This window comes from Sparus aurata, chromosome 4 (assembly GCF_900880675.1).
Source record: "Sparus aurata chromosome 4, fSpaAur1.1, whole genome shotgun sequence".
NCBI classification, from domain to species: Eukaryota; Metazoa; Chordata; class Actinopteri; order Spariformes; family Sparidae; genus Sparus; species Sparus aurata.
Window position 1 is genome coordinate 33,300,735 of NC_044190.1, and position 16,665 is coordinate 33,317,399.

Sequence of the window (16,665 nt, forward strand, 5' to 3'; positions counted from 1 at the left end):
AATAAATAATAAACAAGGAAGTCGAGGGCTGGAAACTGAGACAACTCGCCTTCAAAGTAAAAGTTGTGGCTGTAGTATTGTCACATTTAAATGACTATATAGCATGAAACTCGGTGTGCTTGAAAAGTCAAGTGGGTTGAATCTGTTTGGCATACTTAAGCTTACTGTATTACAGAATACTGAACATAGCGCCAAACCATGGTCAAACTTTGTAAGCCACACCACAAAGAAATGAAAGCTTTGCCAAATAAATTACCATCCATTCCAAGGGGGCAATGGATAGCTGTACCAAATTTCCTGACAATGCATCCAATAGTAGTCAAGATGTTTCACTAAAACTACCCTTATCAACCCGATGGTTATGTTAAAAGAGAATCCAGGGAATTCCCAAAGTCGCATAGCTTAGTGTCATTCTGAAATTTCACAGCAATCCATCCAACAGTTTTTGAGATATTTCAAATCTGGACAAGCGGTGGGCCGACCAATGGACCGACATTGCCAGCCATAGAACTACACTGCTGTTAACGTGGCTAAAAGCTGGCATGCGAGTAGCATGGTGAACAAGTCAGCTGAAAGAGGTCACAGACTTAAAAAGGTGGAGAACGCGCGGTCAGAGATGGAAAGAAAGGATACAGCGCAAAGAAAGCGAGCAGGATTTACAGAATGAAATAGAGTGCAGATAAGATTAGGGCAGCCTTGAGACTTCGACTGAAAGAGAGCACTGAAATGTGATTACAGACGCTTTTGTGAAGAGGGACCACTAAAGCACTCAAAAGCAGTGATAACCAGATTGCCTTGTACCTCCCGCTAAATTGACACAGTGGCAGCAGATAATTACTATGAGTCCTGAATGATGTCGTATTGTATCCTACATGCAGATAGCGCTCGTCTCAGGGAAATCGCTGCGCACCGAATTCTAAAATACAGGCTGAGTGGACAGGGACAGATGGTCTGATTGATAGCATTGGGCAGTCTTCCAGCAGGGAAACTCCTGTGTTTTCTGTGCGTGTGTGTGTGTGTGTGTTGTAAGTCTGGATACCACAAACCAAAACCTCAAATCAAGCTCAACTAGTGCTCGCCTGCAGTTTCCGCTGGATTTGTTTGCGAATTCAATTTCATTAAATCGATAGCAACGAGGTAAACAATAGCCCAGTCACTTACATGGTCCTGTGGCCAAAAACAACCCTGCGTGAGAATAAATCAATACTTTGAAGCTACAGTTGTTATAATCTGAGCGGAGAAGCAGCACACGATAACCCCTGCAGGGAGGTGGGGGCTCTCAGGTTTCGGCATGCAGGTGGAAGTGCTTGTGTAGTAACAAGAAACACAAAGTCTCTCCGACAGACTCCTCGCTACTGTCTAAATATTTTGGCTTTCTATAGCAGATTTCCCTCACTTGTCTTCCCAGCCTTGGGCATTGAGTTCTTTCTGCGCGCCGTCAGAAGACCGAAGCGCACAGCACGCTCTTTATGACGCTTAAATTGCTCTGATGGAAAATCAAAACTGTTTACTAGTTAAGCAACGCTACACAAAGAGGGTTCAGCATTTCACCGAACCCACAGTGAGGCTGTGAGTCACTCCACAATCTGAACAGCTGCCGTGTCAGGTGTTAACAGTTCCAGCTGTGTTTCCTCCCATGACGATACAGCGGGGCTCTTCTCACACCCAGTCATCTTAACCGCAAACACACACGCACTCCCTTCCACTGTCAGAAAGCTGATACAATGAATCAAAGATTGTAGGCTGACTTTGGGCGCTGGCGAGTTGACTGAGGTTACACACACTGACAGGCCTGAGAAATGATTGGCTGCACTTTCTTCTCTGATGGGAAAACCGTTTCGAGCGTATTTCTAAATTAGGTATTCCGTGGCTGCACGTCAGCGACAGACCAGAGACAGATCAAGTGACACAATGTTAACCTTTAACATGAATCCACACAAATGTCAATTTTTACCCTCTAATTACCTCCCAGAAGATCATTGTTGACATGTGAAGATGAAAAATGAAAAAAACGTTATTTTCATTATGAAATAATGTGACAAGGTTTTGACTGTTTCATTGATTGGTTGTTTGATGTGGTTATAAAAATAATGAAAAAGGCCCATCACGTTTTTATAAAGCCCCACCTGACATTTCGGAATTGCTTGTTTTATCTGACCGACAGTAAAAAGAAACCAAATCCTGCAAAAATTCACATATGAGCAGATGCAACCAGGAAATTTGGGGCATTTTGGGTTTAAAAAAAAAAAAAGGCTTCAACCACTATTCAATTATCAAAATAGTAAGTGATCATCCAGCCAATTAATTATTGCTACAGTTCTAAATAACTAAATAGTAATGACATCTTTCTGACACCTTCCTGTATTTGTCAGCTTGCTTTTGAACCTGTCATGCACACTTTTCAGTGTAATGTCCAAATTGCATGAGTCACGCTAAATCAATCGTTAACCCCTGCAGGAAGTAATTGCTACAACATTTGTAATGGAAAATACAAAGCTGCCCTGAACAAAGCACGTCTAACTTTAGGAAACCCCTGGTCAAACATGAAATATATCTAAAAGCACAGGAAAAAAAGAATGTATCATGTTTGACGGCCAGTTTCCCTGCAGTTGCTGCAGCTGATGTTAGCATTCCTGCAGCCAGCACTGCGCTTGTTCTTGGAGGCTGAACCCTCCAACTTGATGAGGAATCAACATCTTCATCAACATCTTGATGGTTGGAGAAGTTATTGAAATATTTTTTTATTAAAGAACAATACTGTGCTGATATTCCATCAGTTTCTACATTTCAGGTATCCAGATTGGGTAAAGCGCACAAATTAAAAAAAAAATGTTCTCAGTCTGCTTCCAGGTCTTCGTACAGCTTCCTCCTTTTGAAGCGATGCCGATCAAATTAGGTAAACATTTTTTTACAACTTTAAGATCTGTTATAACAGAGAGAGTAACATACTGAAAAAAGGTACCAGTGGGTACCAATATTGGTTCAAATGTGAGCAGTGCCCAGACCAAATTACACTATACTTTGATGTAGAGAACCTCTACTACTATCAAACATCTGCTGCTTTTCACAAGTGTCGCATGCAGAGAAGAACCACATACTTGATATTTGCACTTGAGATCCTCAAGATCACACAGCAACCGTCTTGTCAAAGCGATTTGGACCAACAAATGGCATGAAAGCGTATCATGAATAAAGTGGTGCTGTGGCGAGACAAACATGGCTCCTGTGTCCAACTGAATGTGTGTAAAAGCGGGAGAACGGGAGCAGAACAGAGAACGGGCGATAGAGAATGCGAGATGGGGGCATACTAGTGTAGTCCCTCGTGCCTCCTGCTCTATGTACAGTGCTCATTCATCCCAGTCTGGCCTCCTCCAATCACAGCGCAGCGTTTCTTGCATGCGGGGCCTCCCAGCAGCATGGGGCCTCCACATGGCCAAGTCAAGTGCCAGGCCCACTCACATGAGTCAACAAAGCGAGCAATAAAACTAACATGGGAGTAACACGGGAGATCCGAATCAGAATCTGCTCATTCACGCAATGAATGTGCAGGAATTTGTGCGGGTGACACCGCCGCATGAGGTGCTGCACTGGTGAAGTCAAGTTACCCCAGTATGTGGAGGAAAATACAGGACAACACGGTCTAGATAGCGCTCCCTTCTTACTCAGCACACGTACATTTTTAATGCTCCTGTGCAAGGATCAGGGTTGAGCATCTCACACAAGGTCAGGATGATGAATGAGACTGCCATGTGACACTAACCTGGTACATGCACCGAGGAAGGGTAAACTGCAGCGAGCCGGCTCTGCATATTATGCTCACGCTGGGGTGCTCGACAATGACATTTCCCATCACTGATGTGAGAGAGCTGTGCTGCGGTCTTTGACTAATATACTGCATTTTAATGAGAACTAAAGGCTGAGCGCGCTCAGTATGAATGCACAAATTGATTGTTCAAAGGACCCCTAAATGAGTTGCTTTGTATGATGGTTACATGTAACAAGAGTAAAGCAGGAAGGAAGACGCTGTCTGGTGAAGCGTATTGTATGCATGTGAATTTCCCAGAACTGCCTTAACTCAGCAACATGTGCTCATCAAAATACCTTCATTTTAAAGTTAAACTACAATCACAATGTACCAGCACCTTCTCACCTACATGGCTATACCTTTAGAGCAACTCCTCTGCTATCAAGCAGAGGACAGGGAGGAATGAAAGGAATGTGAATGCATGCGAGAGTAGCCAGACTGCTGCTTCGCTTCTCTCTCTCTCTCTCTCTCTCTCTCTCTCTCTCTCTCTCTCTCTCTCTCTCTCTCTCTCTCTCACATACGAATGCATACAAAGATATAAAACCACACTGGTAAAATAAAGGTTAGAGTACTGAAACAATGTGTTGACAACATGTCAGTGACAATTCAAGTTGTACAGAGTTTACTCTCCTATAAGAGAATCCGAAAGTCCAGTTCTGTAGGGAGCTGCCTCTCTGTAACGTTCGGTAAGCTTAGAAATATTGCTGCAGCTTCACCGATCAGTCTGATAATGTTTACACAAAGATAACGTTCAAGGCTACCGACCCTGTCAGCGAATTTGGCGCGTTGGATAGAATCAAGCGCCGGGATTCAAACGAGGTTATGATTAGGCCTTGGACTGAGGTTAATGTTGTTTAAGGCTGCGCGTTTCTTCAGAAAATATTCTGAATGCTACTTCTCGAGGAGCTGCGACCCTACTCTGAGCATCAGCTTGAATGAAATCATGTCAAGTTATCAATTACAACCTCTGTAACCTAACAACAGGACTGGCAGGATGAAACGCACAATCCAGATAGCAGAGCAACTTGGAAACATTTGATATCTGTATGCAACTGAGGTGCAACTCAGTGTAACAGCTGCTATGAGAAAATACCACTCCAAGTCCTGTAGGGCATTCCCTGTAATGTAATGCTCTGCCACTTTTTAAAATGTTGGCGTCATCCGAAAAGCACCCGCTTGTACCATTTTTCTACATGGCTCAGGTGGGAACAAAAGCAGACACGACATGATTACAATGCTCTTACATTACATGTGACACTGTGTGTTATGTGCAAGGCTCCAACAAAAGAGGTGAAGCTGCAGCGACTCATCTCTTAAGATTGACTTTCACCACTAACGTGCTGCAGGTGCAATTACTTTTTAAATGCCATTATCTTGAGATCAGGCATAAATTATTACTTTATCTCAGGATAACAACAGTTGTTATCTCAATCGTTATATTGTGGAAACAAGCGGCTGATTTCTTGAGATAACATCATTTATCATGAGAGAACAACTTCATGAGATGCACAAGAGTGGACGGTGACACAAACTGCACCTTTGTCTGAGTTTCTACTTGAACATTTTGTGAACTTTTGCCTTTTGAATGTTTTACCCATTCATTTGACATTATTGCTACTTAAAGGATAGGTGTAACAACAGTATTATTATTAAATGTTTGTTTCCACAGTGACTTTTTAAAGTGAGACACTCGCGAGAAGTAGAAAAGCAAGATTGTCTCTTCTGTCTGGGATAGATATACAGGACAGCACCCCAGACTAACTTCTCACACAGGTTGCACCGGTGTGCATAACTTTTTCATCTGGGTTACGGCAACACATGATTTAGGTGCACTCAATAATGCATTTTAAATGTTATTCCTTAAGAAAAAATAGATGATAGCTATCCATTTTAAGTTAAAATAAGACGTTCCTCTATTGAACCCCCTTGGGAGAAATTCACAGGTAACACAGCAGTACAGAGGGAAATAAGTAACAGAAGAGGAGTAAGTCTCAAAAATATAGGGACAATAGAGACGGAGACGGACTTGTGTTTACATGATGTGTGCGATACATAATAAATGTTGCAATACATAATTAATAGGCACATGGGCAACCAAAACAGTTGTACCCTGAGGCCCTGATATAATAACAGTGTCATCAGTTAAAATGCTGTAATTGTTCATTCTGTGTAGATTTCGGACAGAATGAATCAAAATCAAAGCACCTATGAACCTGATACAATTTGAATTCTCACTGACAGTTAACTGTTTCACTGATGTCATTTTGTGTTTATTGTTAAAGTCAAGTCTGAGGAATCATTGCAAAGAATTAGTGTTTTTTATATACCATATATTCTATGTATAAAAGAATACTGGCCATGTAAGACAATACATTTTACTCCCTAACATTGGCATCTGCCCCCTAAAATCCAGTGTCAGTCAGACTCTAACATGTAACGTGTCTTGTCTGGTGTTCCAAATAACGCATACTGTGCTTGTTGTGATTTAAAAGAGTCCAAATGTACATTTCCATGACTGAAATGTGAAAGCAAAAAGAAATGACGCATCAGAAATGTTTCACCCCTTCAAAAAAGGTTACTATATTAAACTGCATCGTATTGAAATCAAACGAAAAGAAGGAAAATTAAAGGTTTAAAAGACATCAAAAGAAAAAACCTCTGGAAATTTGTTGGGCTCGTTGTAAATGAAAATCTGTCAAAAAGGCTTTAGATGGAAGCACATACCAAAATTAAACTTATTAGCTCACAAGGTTCTACTTTCAGACAGAGGCCTTGCAAAGTCACAACTGATAGACGGCAAAGTACATTCAATACAATACTTAAAACATCCCAAGAGAGCGAATCATTTCAATCCACAGCGTGCAAAATTGAGCTCAAGTCTCCCTCTCCTTTCATACAAACACTTCTGTGCCTGAGATAGCCTCCCTGGCAGCATGAATAGACGCGCACGGGGCACCATAAAAATCAACATATTCATTGCACAAATATACCCAGCTGAAACTCAGCCCAGGGCATCTTTAAATAATATGCATCCTAATTTAGCATGGACTCTCTGGGGAAGGGATCAAGATGCACTCACAAATCGCAGTTGACACACCCACGCTTCCACACAAGCAAGCGGGGCAGGCGCACGGGGTGAACGCACCTCAGCGAGCACAAACACGCACACACGCATGCAGTCGCTTAATTTATCACTAATGTGTACTGAGCAATGCTCGATGGGCACTGCTGCCCTGCAAGTCTCACGAGGTCTCTGTGTGTGTGCATTTACACCAATACTGAAAGAGTGCAATAAGTTTGGGCCCAAACAACCTTAACAACAACAACCTGGTCATTAAAAAATACAATTTGCATAAACACATTAATTATACATCAGTTAAATTAGAAAAGCAATTACATTAAGTCATTAAGGAGGTGTGTTCGCGATGATCTGTCGATCTGTCACAGGATGTGGATGAAGGACCACAAATGCAGACTACACAAACATATTTTCTAGTGACCTCGAGGCAGTGAAGGCCAATGCCAGTCATTCTACAGACAACATAGGTCCCTCTACAAATTCGATGTTTAATATTCCATAGCTGCCACTATACGGGAGGTCGAACAGCTGGCCCTCCGGTGTAGTCACAACAAACTGGAGCCAAATACAGTTCAGGTGGAGTTCAGGAGGAGAAATGTACAACAGTTCTTACAGGAAGGAAAGATGGAGACCAACACTGAGTGCAGTAGTATGTACTGCCATAACACTTTGTCAAGAATACAAAACATCGATCAGCCTAAACATTGACCATGACATTGATCATCATCGTTACAATGTCACATTCTGCTAGGTACCTCAGGTCCTGGCTTTCATCTGTAATTCTTTGTCACACTGTTCAAAACCTAGTTCACTCTATTGTGGGTCCACGGTGGATTGAACTCCAAGGCATGGACACAAGGCCCCTGGGGCTGTCCTGTGGTGTCTGGTATTAGGGCAGTGATGGTGGTGGTGGATGCCCGATCGGATCGGGATCATGGGATTTCTGAGGCCACATCGACGACCTCTGCCATCAGGAGGCGCTCTTGCCATGAGGGGGGAGTGCTTGGTCTGTAACAGTGTTTGGGTTAGCAGTGTATGACATGTGGCATCCGCATGAATGCCAGGACCAAAGGTTACCCAGCAGAACATTGTATTGTTGTGACATGATCAATAACATCTCCTTTAAGTCCTTTTATGTTGGGGTTGATCGCTTGATCAGACCTGTCTGTTAGATTTTTGTTCCGTACAGTGGCCACTGACCTCTCCTTCTGTGTACAAGCATACTTGATGTGAAACTGGAATTCCAGTAAAGTTTTCAGCCAAGTATGAAACTGCAGAATGAAGATTACTCTCCAAAAATACCACGACATCACTGGTGTACTGATGCCTTGTGGACTGGCGCCACGGAATCTGATCGTTACCCAAAAGCAGTCGAAAGGAAAAAAGCTTGTGCCAGAAACCAAGACCAAGCTTTAAAGGAGACTTTAAAGCCACCCTTACCACCAACCTAGAGTAACACGAGCAATTTGCCCACTGCCTGCGTAGTATTTCATCTACTGTGTGAGAAATAGTGTAAAGAAGTGAATGGAGAAGCAAATCAAGCATCCAACAAGACAGCAAGGACTTATATTAAAAGTGAGGCTTTAAAAGAAGCCTCCAATCAGATGCTTCCTTGTTTCTGCTGTAATTTCTACACCTTGTTAGCAACAAGAATAGAAGGAAATGCTTACTTCTAACCACAGCTGTTCTTGCACTTTCTATAGCAATTCCAAGCTGCTATGATGAAACCAAGTGTTTGAGTTGAGCAGCGGCAAATTAATTACGAACACACACGTTTCAGCGTTTGTGCCGTGTGCTGTTTTAGACATCACCCCAGATTTTTGACACTCCTGGCTTGGAGGCAACATTGAAGAAATTCTGAAATGTGTGATGGCAAGAAATGTGTGGTAGCCATCATGCCGTTCAATGTAGCACAGGTAAGACTGACATGCAGGTTGTCATTCAACTTTACTGCAGTCAGTGATGCAACCTTTGTAATAGTCATACCCACACAGGGCTCCAGGGTGCGACTATTTAGGTCACACAAGCACCCAAAAATCTATCAAGTGCAACTTAATATATGTAACTGTCGCACAGGTGTGCCTGATATTGAGCATGTCAGAATAAAAAATGTAGCTGTTCATAATATTTTCACAAAATCCCCAACTGGGTTTGTAGATAATAGCCCCAGTGCTCCCATTCCACAGTTCAAACACTGCAGACTGGATTCTGTAGGCTAAACTTTTATATCAATGAATGTTTTCTTTACTACTTAAGCAAAATTTGAGGTTGATGTAGTTATTTGAGTTCATCAGACACTTTATTTCCTACATAGTTGAGGTTATTCTTATTTCTTGTTGAATGTGCTGTAATTCAAACAAATAAAATATGAGTTAAATTAGGGCTGCACAATTAAAATGCAATATTATCAAAATGGCAGTATGGTGAAGTGCAATATCCAACTTACAGAGGCCCTACAGTTTTGATAAAGGTGACTACAAAATCACACCATCAGGATGTTCATTGTTTCTTCGGACTCAGTGAAAATTGTGACGCTAAAATGATCACACACGCTAATCGTGAATTACATGACAATCTCAATATCTATCAGAATAAATGCAATTTAATTTGTTCACAAAATCATACAGCCGTAGTTAAAATGCCTTGTTGACTGCAACTAAATGACGTGCCGTAGCACCTTAATTAAATTGTCAGGCCCACCTCTGCAACAAGTCTGAAAAGTTAGTCTGGAGCCCCGCTATGACTGTGCTGCATACTAAAGTTTGTGTATTTTGTCTTAAAACTTGCCTCATAACCGAGTTTAGAACTTTATAATAAAGCGGCACAATATTTGTAACACGTCAACCTTACTGGATTCAAAATATCTTCGCCTGACAATGTGCCAAGCTGCAGATGTAACCCCTTGTGTAACTTTACATCTGCATGATATTTAAGCTAGAGAATGGACTTTTGCCCTAGAGTACTCTGGTGCAGTGTGTGGAATAAATGGTTGACTCAAAAAAACATTTGCCTCCCACCACCATGCCTAACTTTGCACAGGGTCACATCAGCACTGGGATCCCTACAAGCTAATTTCTCCTCGGGTGTTCCGTCAAAATATTAACTTTGTGCGAAACATGCTGCTATGATGACCCCGTCTGACCTGAGAATATTGCAGGAATAACTGTAGTTTGTTTGCCCTGGACAGTAACTCTGGAACTAGATGTTCAGTTGTGGAGTTATCTGTGAATTTCACAATAAAAGGAGAGTCATTTAAGTACCGCTTAGAGCTGAAAGTGCGCCGAGGCAGTCAAATGTGAGGTCCAAACAAGCTAAAAATAAGACATCAACAGCGCGGGGATCTCAACGGGCTGGATCACAGCCTTCACAGGTGTGTCAAGAGCATGCTGCTTATTTTGATACCTTTCTTTAGAACAAAGGTCACCGCAGCCTTCACTCATCTGAACATGGTTACACTGTGTTCAAATACTCAATGGCTCTGCTGTTTGTCCCCTTTCATGTAATTACAGATAACACAAAGTTTGCAGTGGAGCACATTAGCTGTTCTCGTCAGACTGCATTCCCATTTTGACCGAACAAGTTAACATTAGAAGTGCAAACGGGACAGAAATAAGTGTGGTAGCTTTCTTCTTCGTAACGGCACGCCACACTATGCTGCTCCAGGGGAATTAGAGTGTAACAATGTGACTGTGTGGGTTTTAAAGAACACCTATCATGCTTTATTAATTTTTTTTCTCCCCTTTTCGTCAGTGTTGCGTTCTTGTGCGTGCGCAAGTTAAAAAGCTCAAACTCCCCACCAACAGAAGCTCCTCTCTCCCACAGAAAACACTGCTCCCGAAACGCCTCTTCAGTAGTGTCACCTTTCTGAGATGTTGCAACATCGCAGCTCGTCATCATGTCACACGGTAGCATAATTTACGCCTCGCAGCTAGTACGGCGTGTAAGAATTGATTTAGCATAGCTGCTGTTTTGTTGTAAGCGGTGCTGGGTCAGGCGTGTGTGAACGGACCAATCAGAGGAGACTGGGTATTTGGGAGGGCGGCGACAACAACAGAGCGTTTCAGACAGAGGGGGAATACAGAGCTGCATACCTGGACAGTATGAGGAAACCGGTTTGTTTTTTTTTTGAGCACTAAAACATGTACATTTATTCTAGTGGTAACCCAAAAAGTAAAAATAATGAACCTGAAAATGAGCATATGCATCCTTTAAGATGGACGGTTCAGAAAAGCATCATGTGAGCTCAGCACTCACTGGTACAAATTAAATGACTAGGAGGACTGAGAAAAGATAATTTCACAGAGTTAATGCGGACCATTAGGCTGTTAAAACAAGCAGTTTTCACATGCGACAGTCAGCCAGTGTAGCGCCAACGCCTCGTCGTGCAGCTACTGGTGTGTTTACAGTTTTCATGCGCACATAAAAAGGCCAAAGGCGTTACAGTGATCACGTTAATTTGCTCATAACGTCTTGCAGGAGTGCAGATGTTTCATGTTTTTTGATGAAGTCCATTAATTACTGTGCGCACAGTGAACACACAGACACCGTGAAGCGTTAAATGAAGCTGACATATTTTCATTTGATCTTGAGCATGGACAAAACAAGCCCTTTGTTTGTGGATGTAGCACTGGCCCTTGCCCTCAAATTCGCCCCACCAGCGCCCGCCAATTCATCCCTGTCCCATAATCACCCCCTAACCCCCCCCCCCCCCCCCCCCCCCCACTCACCAGCGTCAGTTCCCACCACTACCAACACCCTCGACATTCATGCTCCACTTTCTGAACCCAGCAGAATGCACACAAAGAGAGATAGCTGATTATTTAGTAATAAAACATGATATATACTAATCTGCTCATTTGATCGTAAAGCATGACGATGCCGCCGTCAGGGCTTTGCAGAGCGCGTGAATGCAAATGTGGCTTCTGCTCTGAGGTGAAACAATTTTTGGTGACAGCTCTTAAATATTTCAATGGATTCAAGTTGAGCAATTTGCCTAATGTTCTTTAAGTGACTTCATGAACGGGATGCTCTATCAATTTCAAAAGGCTTTCTCAGACAGCGACCGCATGTCAAAAGTGTTGGGCACCAACTCTCAATGACAAACCTCGCAGTGTAAATAAATCCATTGCCTCTTCGCTCTTATCGCAGACAACCTCCATCACAATCGCCATTTACCTGAGACAGATTTCATCATCGGGATGTGATCGCCCCCAGCGTGGCACTCACTCTCCTGTCAGGAGGATCTCAAGGGGAGTAATCCCTTATTCTGTCTCCGCTGGAGCCGGCGGGGCACGGTAATCTAACTCTATATAAATTGTATCTTCTGACCTTCTAATACCATATCAGATGGAAGTCAAGGAGGCATACCTATAGTCTCCTCCCTTTAAATGCCTTTATCTGCATAATTGAACAATGAATAATGGAACTTGTGTGATAAAATTACAATATGTCCCACAGCAAGGTGGCGCCTACCTGGGTGTGCGCACAGCTCCTGATATACTCATTCCACCACCCTTGATGTTTCAATGCCAAAGCACAGCTTGTGCACAAAAGCCTCTACTTCTCATCATCGCACTGGTAGCAATCACTCCGAAGCGTGTTGTACAGTTCTGGAGCTGCAGCAGCAGCAAAACCATGATCTCCAGACACAAGAGAAAGATAAAATACCGTTGAGCGAGACAAAAGGCTGCGGTAAGCAAAGATCTTTCATCTATTTGTGAGAGAGATTTGTGCGTACAGATGTGTTGCAGGAAAAAAGGGACAACACCTCCCGAGAATGTGCACTTTAAAATTGGACGAAGTGTCGGTGCTAAAGCTCGTGGAAAATAATAGCTTGTGTGGCTTCCCCATGGGCAAATCAACCAATATGAGATATCAGCGAAATATATTGCATTAAACACTGTAGACATCACAGGCAGCCAGAAGTAATCACATGTGACTTCGCCTGGTCTCCCTCAAGGACATGTAAAGAACTGAACTGAAATTACGTTGAGGTCTGCAGCAGGTGTTTGCCGGGAGGCCTCGTTCACATGAAGCGAAACCTGCTTTATAATATGTTTAAACTCAGACTGTGAACATTTGGGGCACCTGCCGCACAATAATTGTGTGGCAATTCAAAGTAGGGCTGCAAATAAGAGTCGTTTGAATTAGGACACGAGTGTTTGGTCTCCAGAGGGAAAGTCCTGTGAATTTGTTGACTGTCTTTGACAGAGACTGGTTTGTTCTTCGCTTTCTGTAACGTCAGTCAGTAGATGTACACAGATGACGTAACTGATGTGAAGCAGTTTTTGCGTCTAAACCTGAACAAATCGCAACCGTATGACAACGTTAATGCCAATCCCAGAGTCATAACATGTCGTGACAGGCGAGCTGCTTGTCAACACGCTTTATTTTGAAAGTCTAACCGGACTTGGTATATTACATATTGTTAATGACTTGCCTTAATTATGAAAGTCTAATTGGATGTGACACATAATTTATGAGCGATATCTTGACCACAGAGCCCTTCATGTGCACTCTGTAGAGTGAAGCATAAAGGTCCTGGCACATCCATCAGCCATTGTCAGGGGCTGCTGTTGAACGTCTGTAGCTCTAGTCAGCGCGGCACTTGACGGCCCTATTTCGGTGGCTTTTTGGCTGATTGGGCATGTTTAATCGGTGGTGGCTCACCGGCAAGAGAAATCACTCTGATCGGCTGTTCAGGTGAGCGAATCAGTGCGTGAAAAGAGGAAACAGAGAAAGAGTTTGTCGCTGTAGTAGCCACGATTTTACCACATTTAGCATCTTTTCTCCTTGTAAGAAACGGCTGCATGAATGAGAGGGGCATCAAAACATTTCGCTTAATCGTAACAACGGTAACGGCATCAGTGCGGAGTTGTACCTCCTTTCACTCAGGCGCAGAACATGCGAGCCAGTTGGCACACGAGACACAGCACCTAAAGGCCACTGACCAACCTGCCGAGTTCGACAAGGTGGAAGCTAGAACGTTGCGTACGACAAAATAGAAGCTCCCATTTGAGGCGCTGGAACCAGATAACTGGAGAACGCGAGGACTGGATTATCGCGAGCCTATAGACGATGACTCATTCTCTGAAGTGGCTGTGATTCAAACTGTGAAAACAGTGCAGTAAATGGACCCTTTACAGGAGTCATCTGAATCGTATCTAGACTATAAGTGTCACCTCTGGGAGATCTTAGTCCAAGCAAGGCAAACATATCAAATATGTCTCTTTCAAACGCACACACACACACACACACACACACACACACACACACTCAGCCCCACTTCACTGGTCCTCATGAGGCTGTTAACAGATTAATGCCAACCTGTAAATGCTTCCCTACTTCAAACTTTATGCAGCCATGAACATTTCACCTCTTTGCCTTCGCAGAGCTGGAAAGCAGAATTCTGCAGCTGTGTGAGAGTTATTACCAGTGTTTTTTTATTTCTTTTTCTTTTTTTTCTTTTTTTTAGAGTTTTTAACATACACAGTCTTATGACAAGTGGTTCGATTTCAGCCCCACTTCACTCCCTGAACATCTGCACAAAGATAATGAGGGTAATCTACTAATTGCACCATCTTGCTTCCCTGCATCACTGTTGCCTCCTCACCTGTGGCTCCTGATTTCACGCAGGAAAATCATCTGCGCGCAAAAACTAAAGTTTTCAGAACAGAAATGCATGTCAGGTTCACCGTTTTTAGCTTTTTTTTTGTTTGTTTTGTTATGACGTTTCATCTGTTTCCCCTGGTCCTGGAGAGCGTTTGACTGTGTAACCTCCACTGATGCTCTGCACAGGTCTTTGTCATGTAAATCTTGCGGCCACTCTTTCACCCACTCGCCGCCGCCTGTGTGGGCAGACACTTCTCCTCCCCGACCAGCACGCTTCCTTCCCTCCGCTCTCTGGAGCCAGAAACCGTGCGACTTTCACCCTCAGACCCCTTGACACATTCCTCATCGAGTTTACCCAGATCATGCGCGGACTGAGACGTCTCTCTGATGACACCACTGGGGCTGATGGTTCATTCATGGGGGGGGGGGGATAAGAAGTGCAATCCACACATTTAAGTCTGGGCTTTCCATCCACTCTTACTGAAACACCGAGGCCGATCTTTATAACGAGCTCCCCCCTCATCCCCTGTTTGATCCCAAACTTCCCCCCGAAAAAAAGAACCTCCGCGGCCGCTCAGTGGCACCGCTCACGCAGGGGAAGGGGGGGGATCTCCCTCCTCGGGCAAACGTCCTGCAACTTCCGAGACGCCGGAGCCCTTTTTCCAGCGCGTCCCGGGAGAGAGAGACACCCATGAAGTAACACAAGCTCTCATACGCACCGGAGAGGCCACACGGGGTGAAACGCAGAACACGGAGGGGGGACACTGCACGTACCGTGCAAGGTGCATATACACCCAGCGGCTCCTTTATCGCAGCCCACTTATGTTCTGAGTAACTGCACTTTGGTGTAACACGAGTGGCCCGCCGCCGCACACATGCACCCCCAGTGAAAACACACACACACAAACACACAGACAAAATAACATGCAGATGATACAAGTGAGCGCTTTACCTTGCTTGGATGGACCACAAAACAGCGAAAGAAGACAGAACAGCCAAATTGTACTCTCCACCGCCATGTACAGCCTTTGATTTCCACCAGTGGGGTAGCAGCGTACGTCTATACAACCAGCTATACCGTTATAGCGACATGCATATGTTGGAATCCGCTATTGTCTCTCCGCCGGTGCGTAAAAGGAGTCAGCGTGGATGTTTCGCTCTCTTCGCCGAACAGTCCCCGGGCTTCTACCCGAACAATACGCTCGCACTAGTCGGGGGAGAGCCGTGTCTCTCGGCGCTCCAACGCCATGTTGCGAACGAATGTTAAGAGTGTGTGTGTGTGTGTGAGTGTTGGCTGCTGCTGCTCCACACACAAACGCATGAACGCACACGCGCACATACGCGCGCACGCACGTTCACCAGACACTGGCTGGCTGGCTGGGCTCGTCGCTGGAGTCCTGAAAAGCTGTCGGCGATTCTAACACACCCCTTCTTCCTCCCTGTTTTTTTTGTGTTTGTGTGTGTGTCCAACTCCACGCTTTCCCCACTAACACTTGGAAGATTCATTCAAAGCGGACACGCCGTGGAAAACACTCACCACATTTGTCACAATATATTTTACCTCGGGCGCCCTCTTTCTCTCTCTCTCTCTCCTTTCTCTGTCTGGAAAGATGAATTCGTTAGGGGCAATGCCTCGTTCTCTGCCGGAGCGCAGCGGATCCGCACATGCTCGTTTGTTATATTTCATCCTCGTGTGTTCTCCTACTCTAATTATGTGTGTGTGTGTGTGTGTGTGTGTGGGTGCGTGTGTGTGTGTTTATTTAAAAAAAAATTCTTAATAAATCTGCTGACTGCCTCGGCGTGCCCCCCCCCACACACAGATCTAAAGGAGTCTTAATCTCAGCGGGACGATGGTCAAATAAATAAATAATTAATAACGCGTGGAGAATGGGCGCTCATCTGTAATGACTGCAAATGTGTTGCCCTGGATGAACCCAGCGATTGAGACACTCCTCATGTTCAGCACCCAGGCACACGTCTCAGTGGAAAAAAAACAAACAAAAAACAACAACAACAAAAAAAACGGCGTGTTCTATCTCAGTTAAGTCCATCAAGGTGTGGTGTGTTGTCTTCACCTTTTTGTTTGTGCTGAGTGGATGCAGGGAGGCTTGTTGTGTGTGATGAAGCAGGTCTGGGTAAAAAAAAAAAAAAAAAATGGAGAGAAGCACAT

At 43.9% G+C, this 16,665-nt stretch overlaps 1 protein-coding gene across 3 annotated transcripts in view; it reads right to left on the reverse strand.

Annotated features, from left to right (window-relative positions):
- igdcc4 (immunoglobulin superfamily, DCC subclass, member 4) overlaps positions 1-15,938 on the reverse strand; it is a 63,346-nt gene extending 47,408 nt beyond the window's left edge. For 2 of the 3 annotated variants that reach the window (XM_030414897.1, XM_030414896.1), the window contains exon 1: positions 15,448-15,938. In XM_030414897.1, the coding sequence (XP_030270757.1) occupies positions 15,448-15,514 (67 nt within the window). In that variant the 5' untranslated portion in view covers positions 15,515-15,938. The remainder of the gene's footprint in view (positions 1-15,447) is intronic. The other variant, XM_030414895.1, reaches the window with a different exon arrangement.
- Positions 15,939-16,665: the final 727 nt, after the last annotated feature.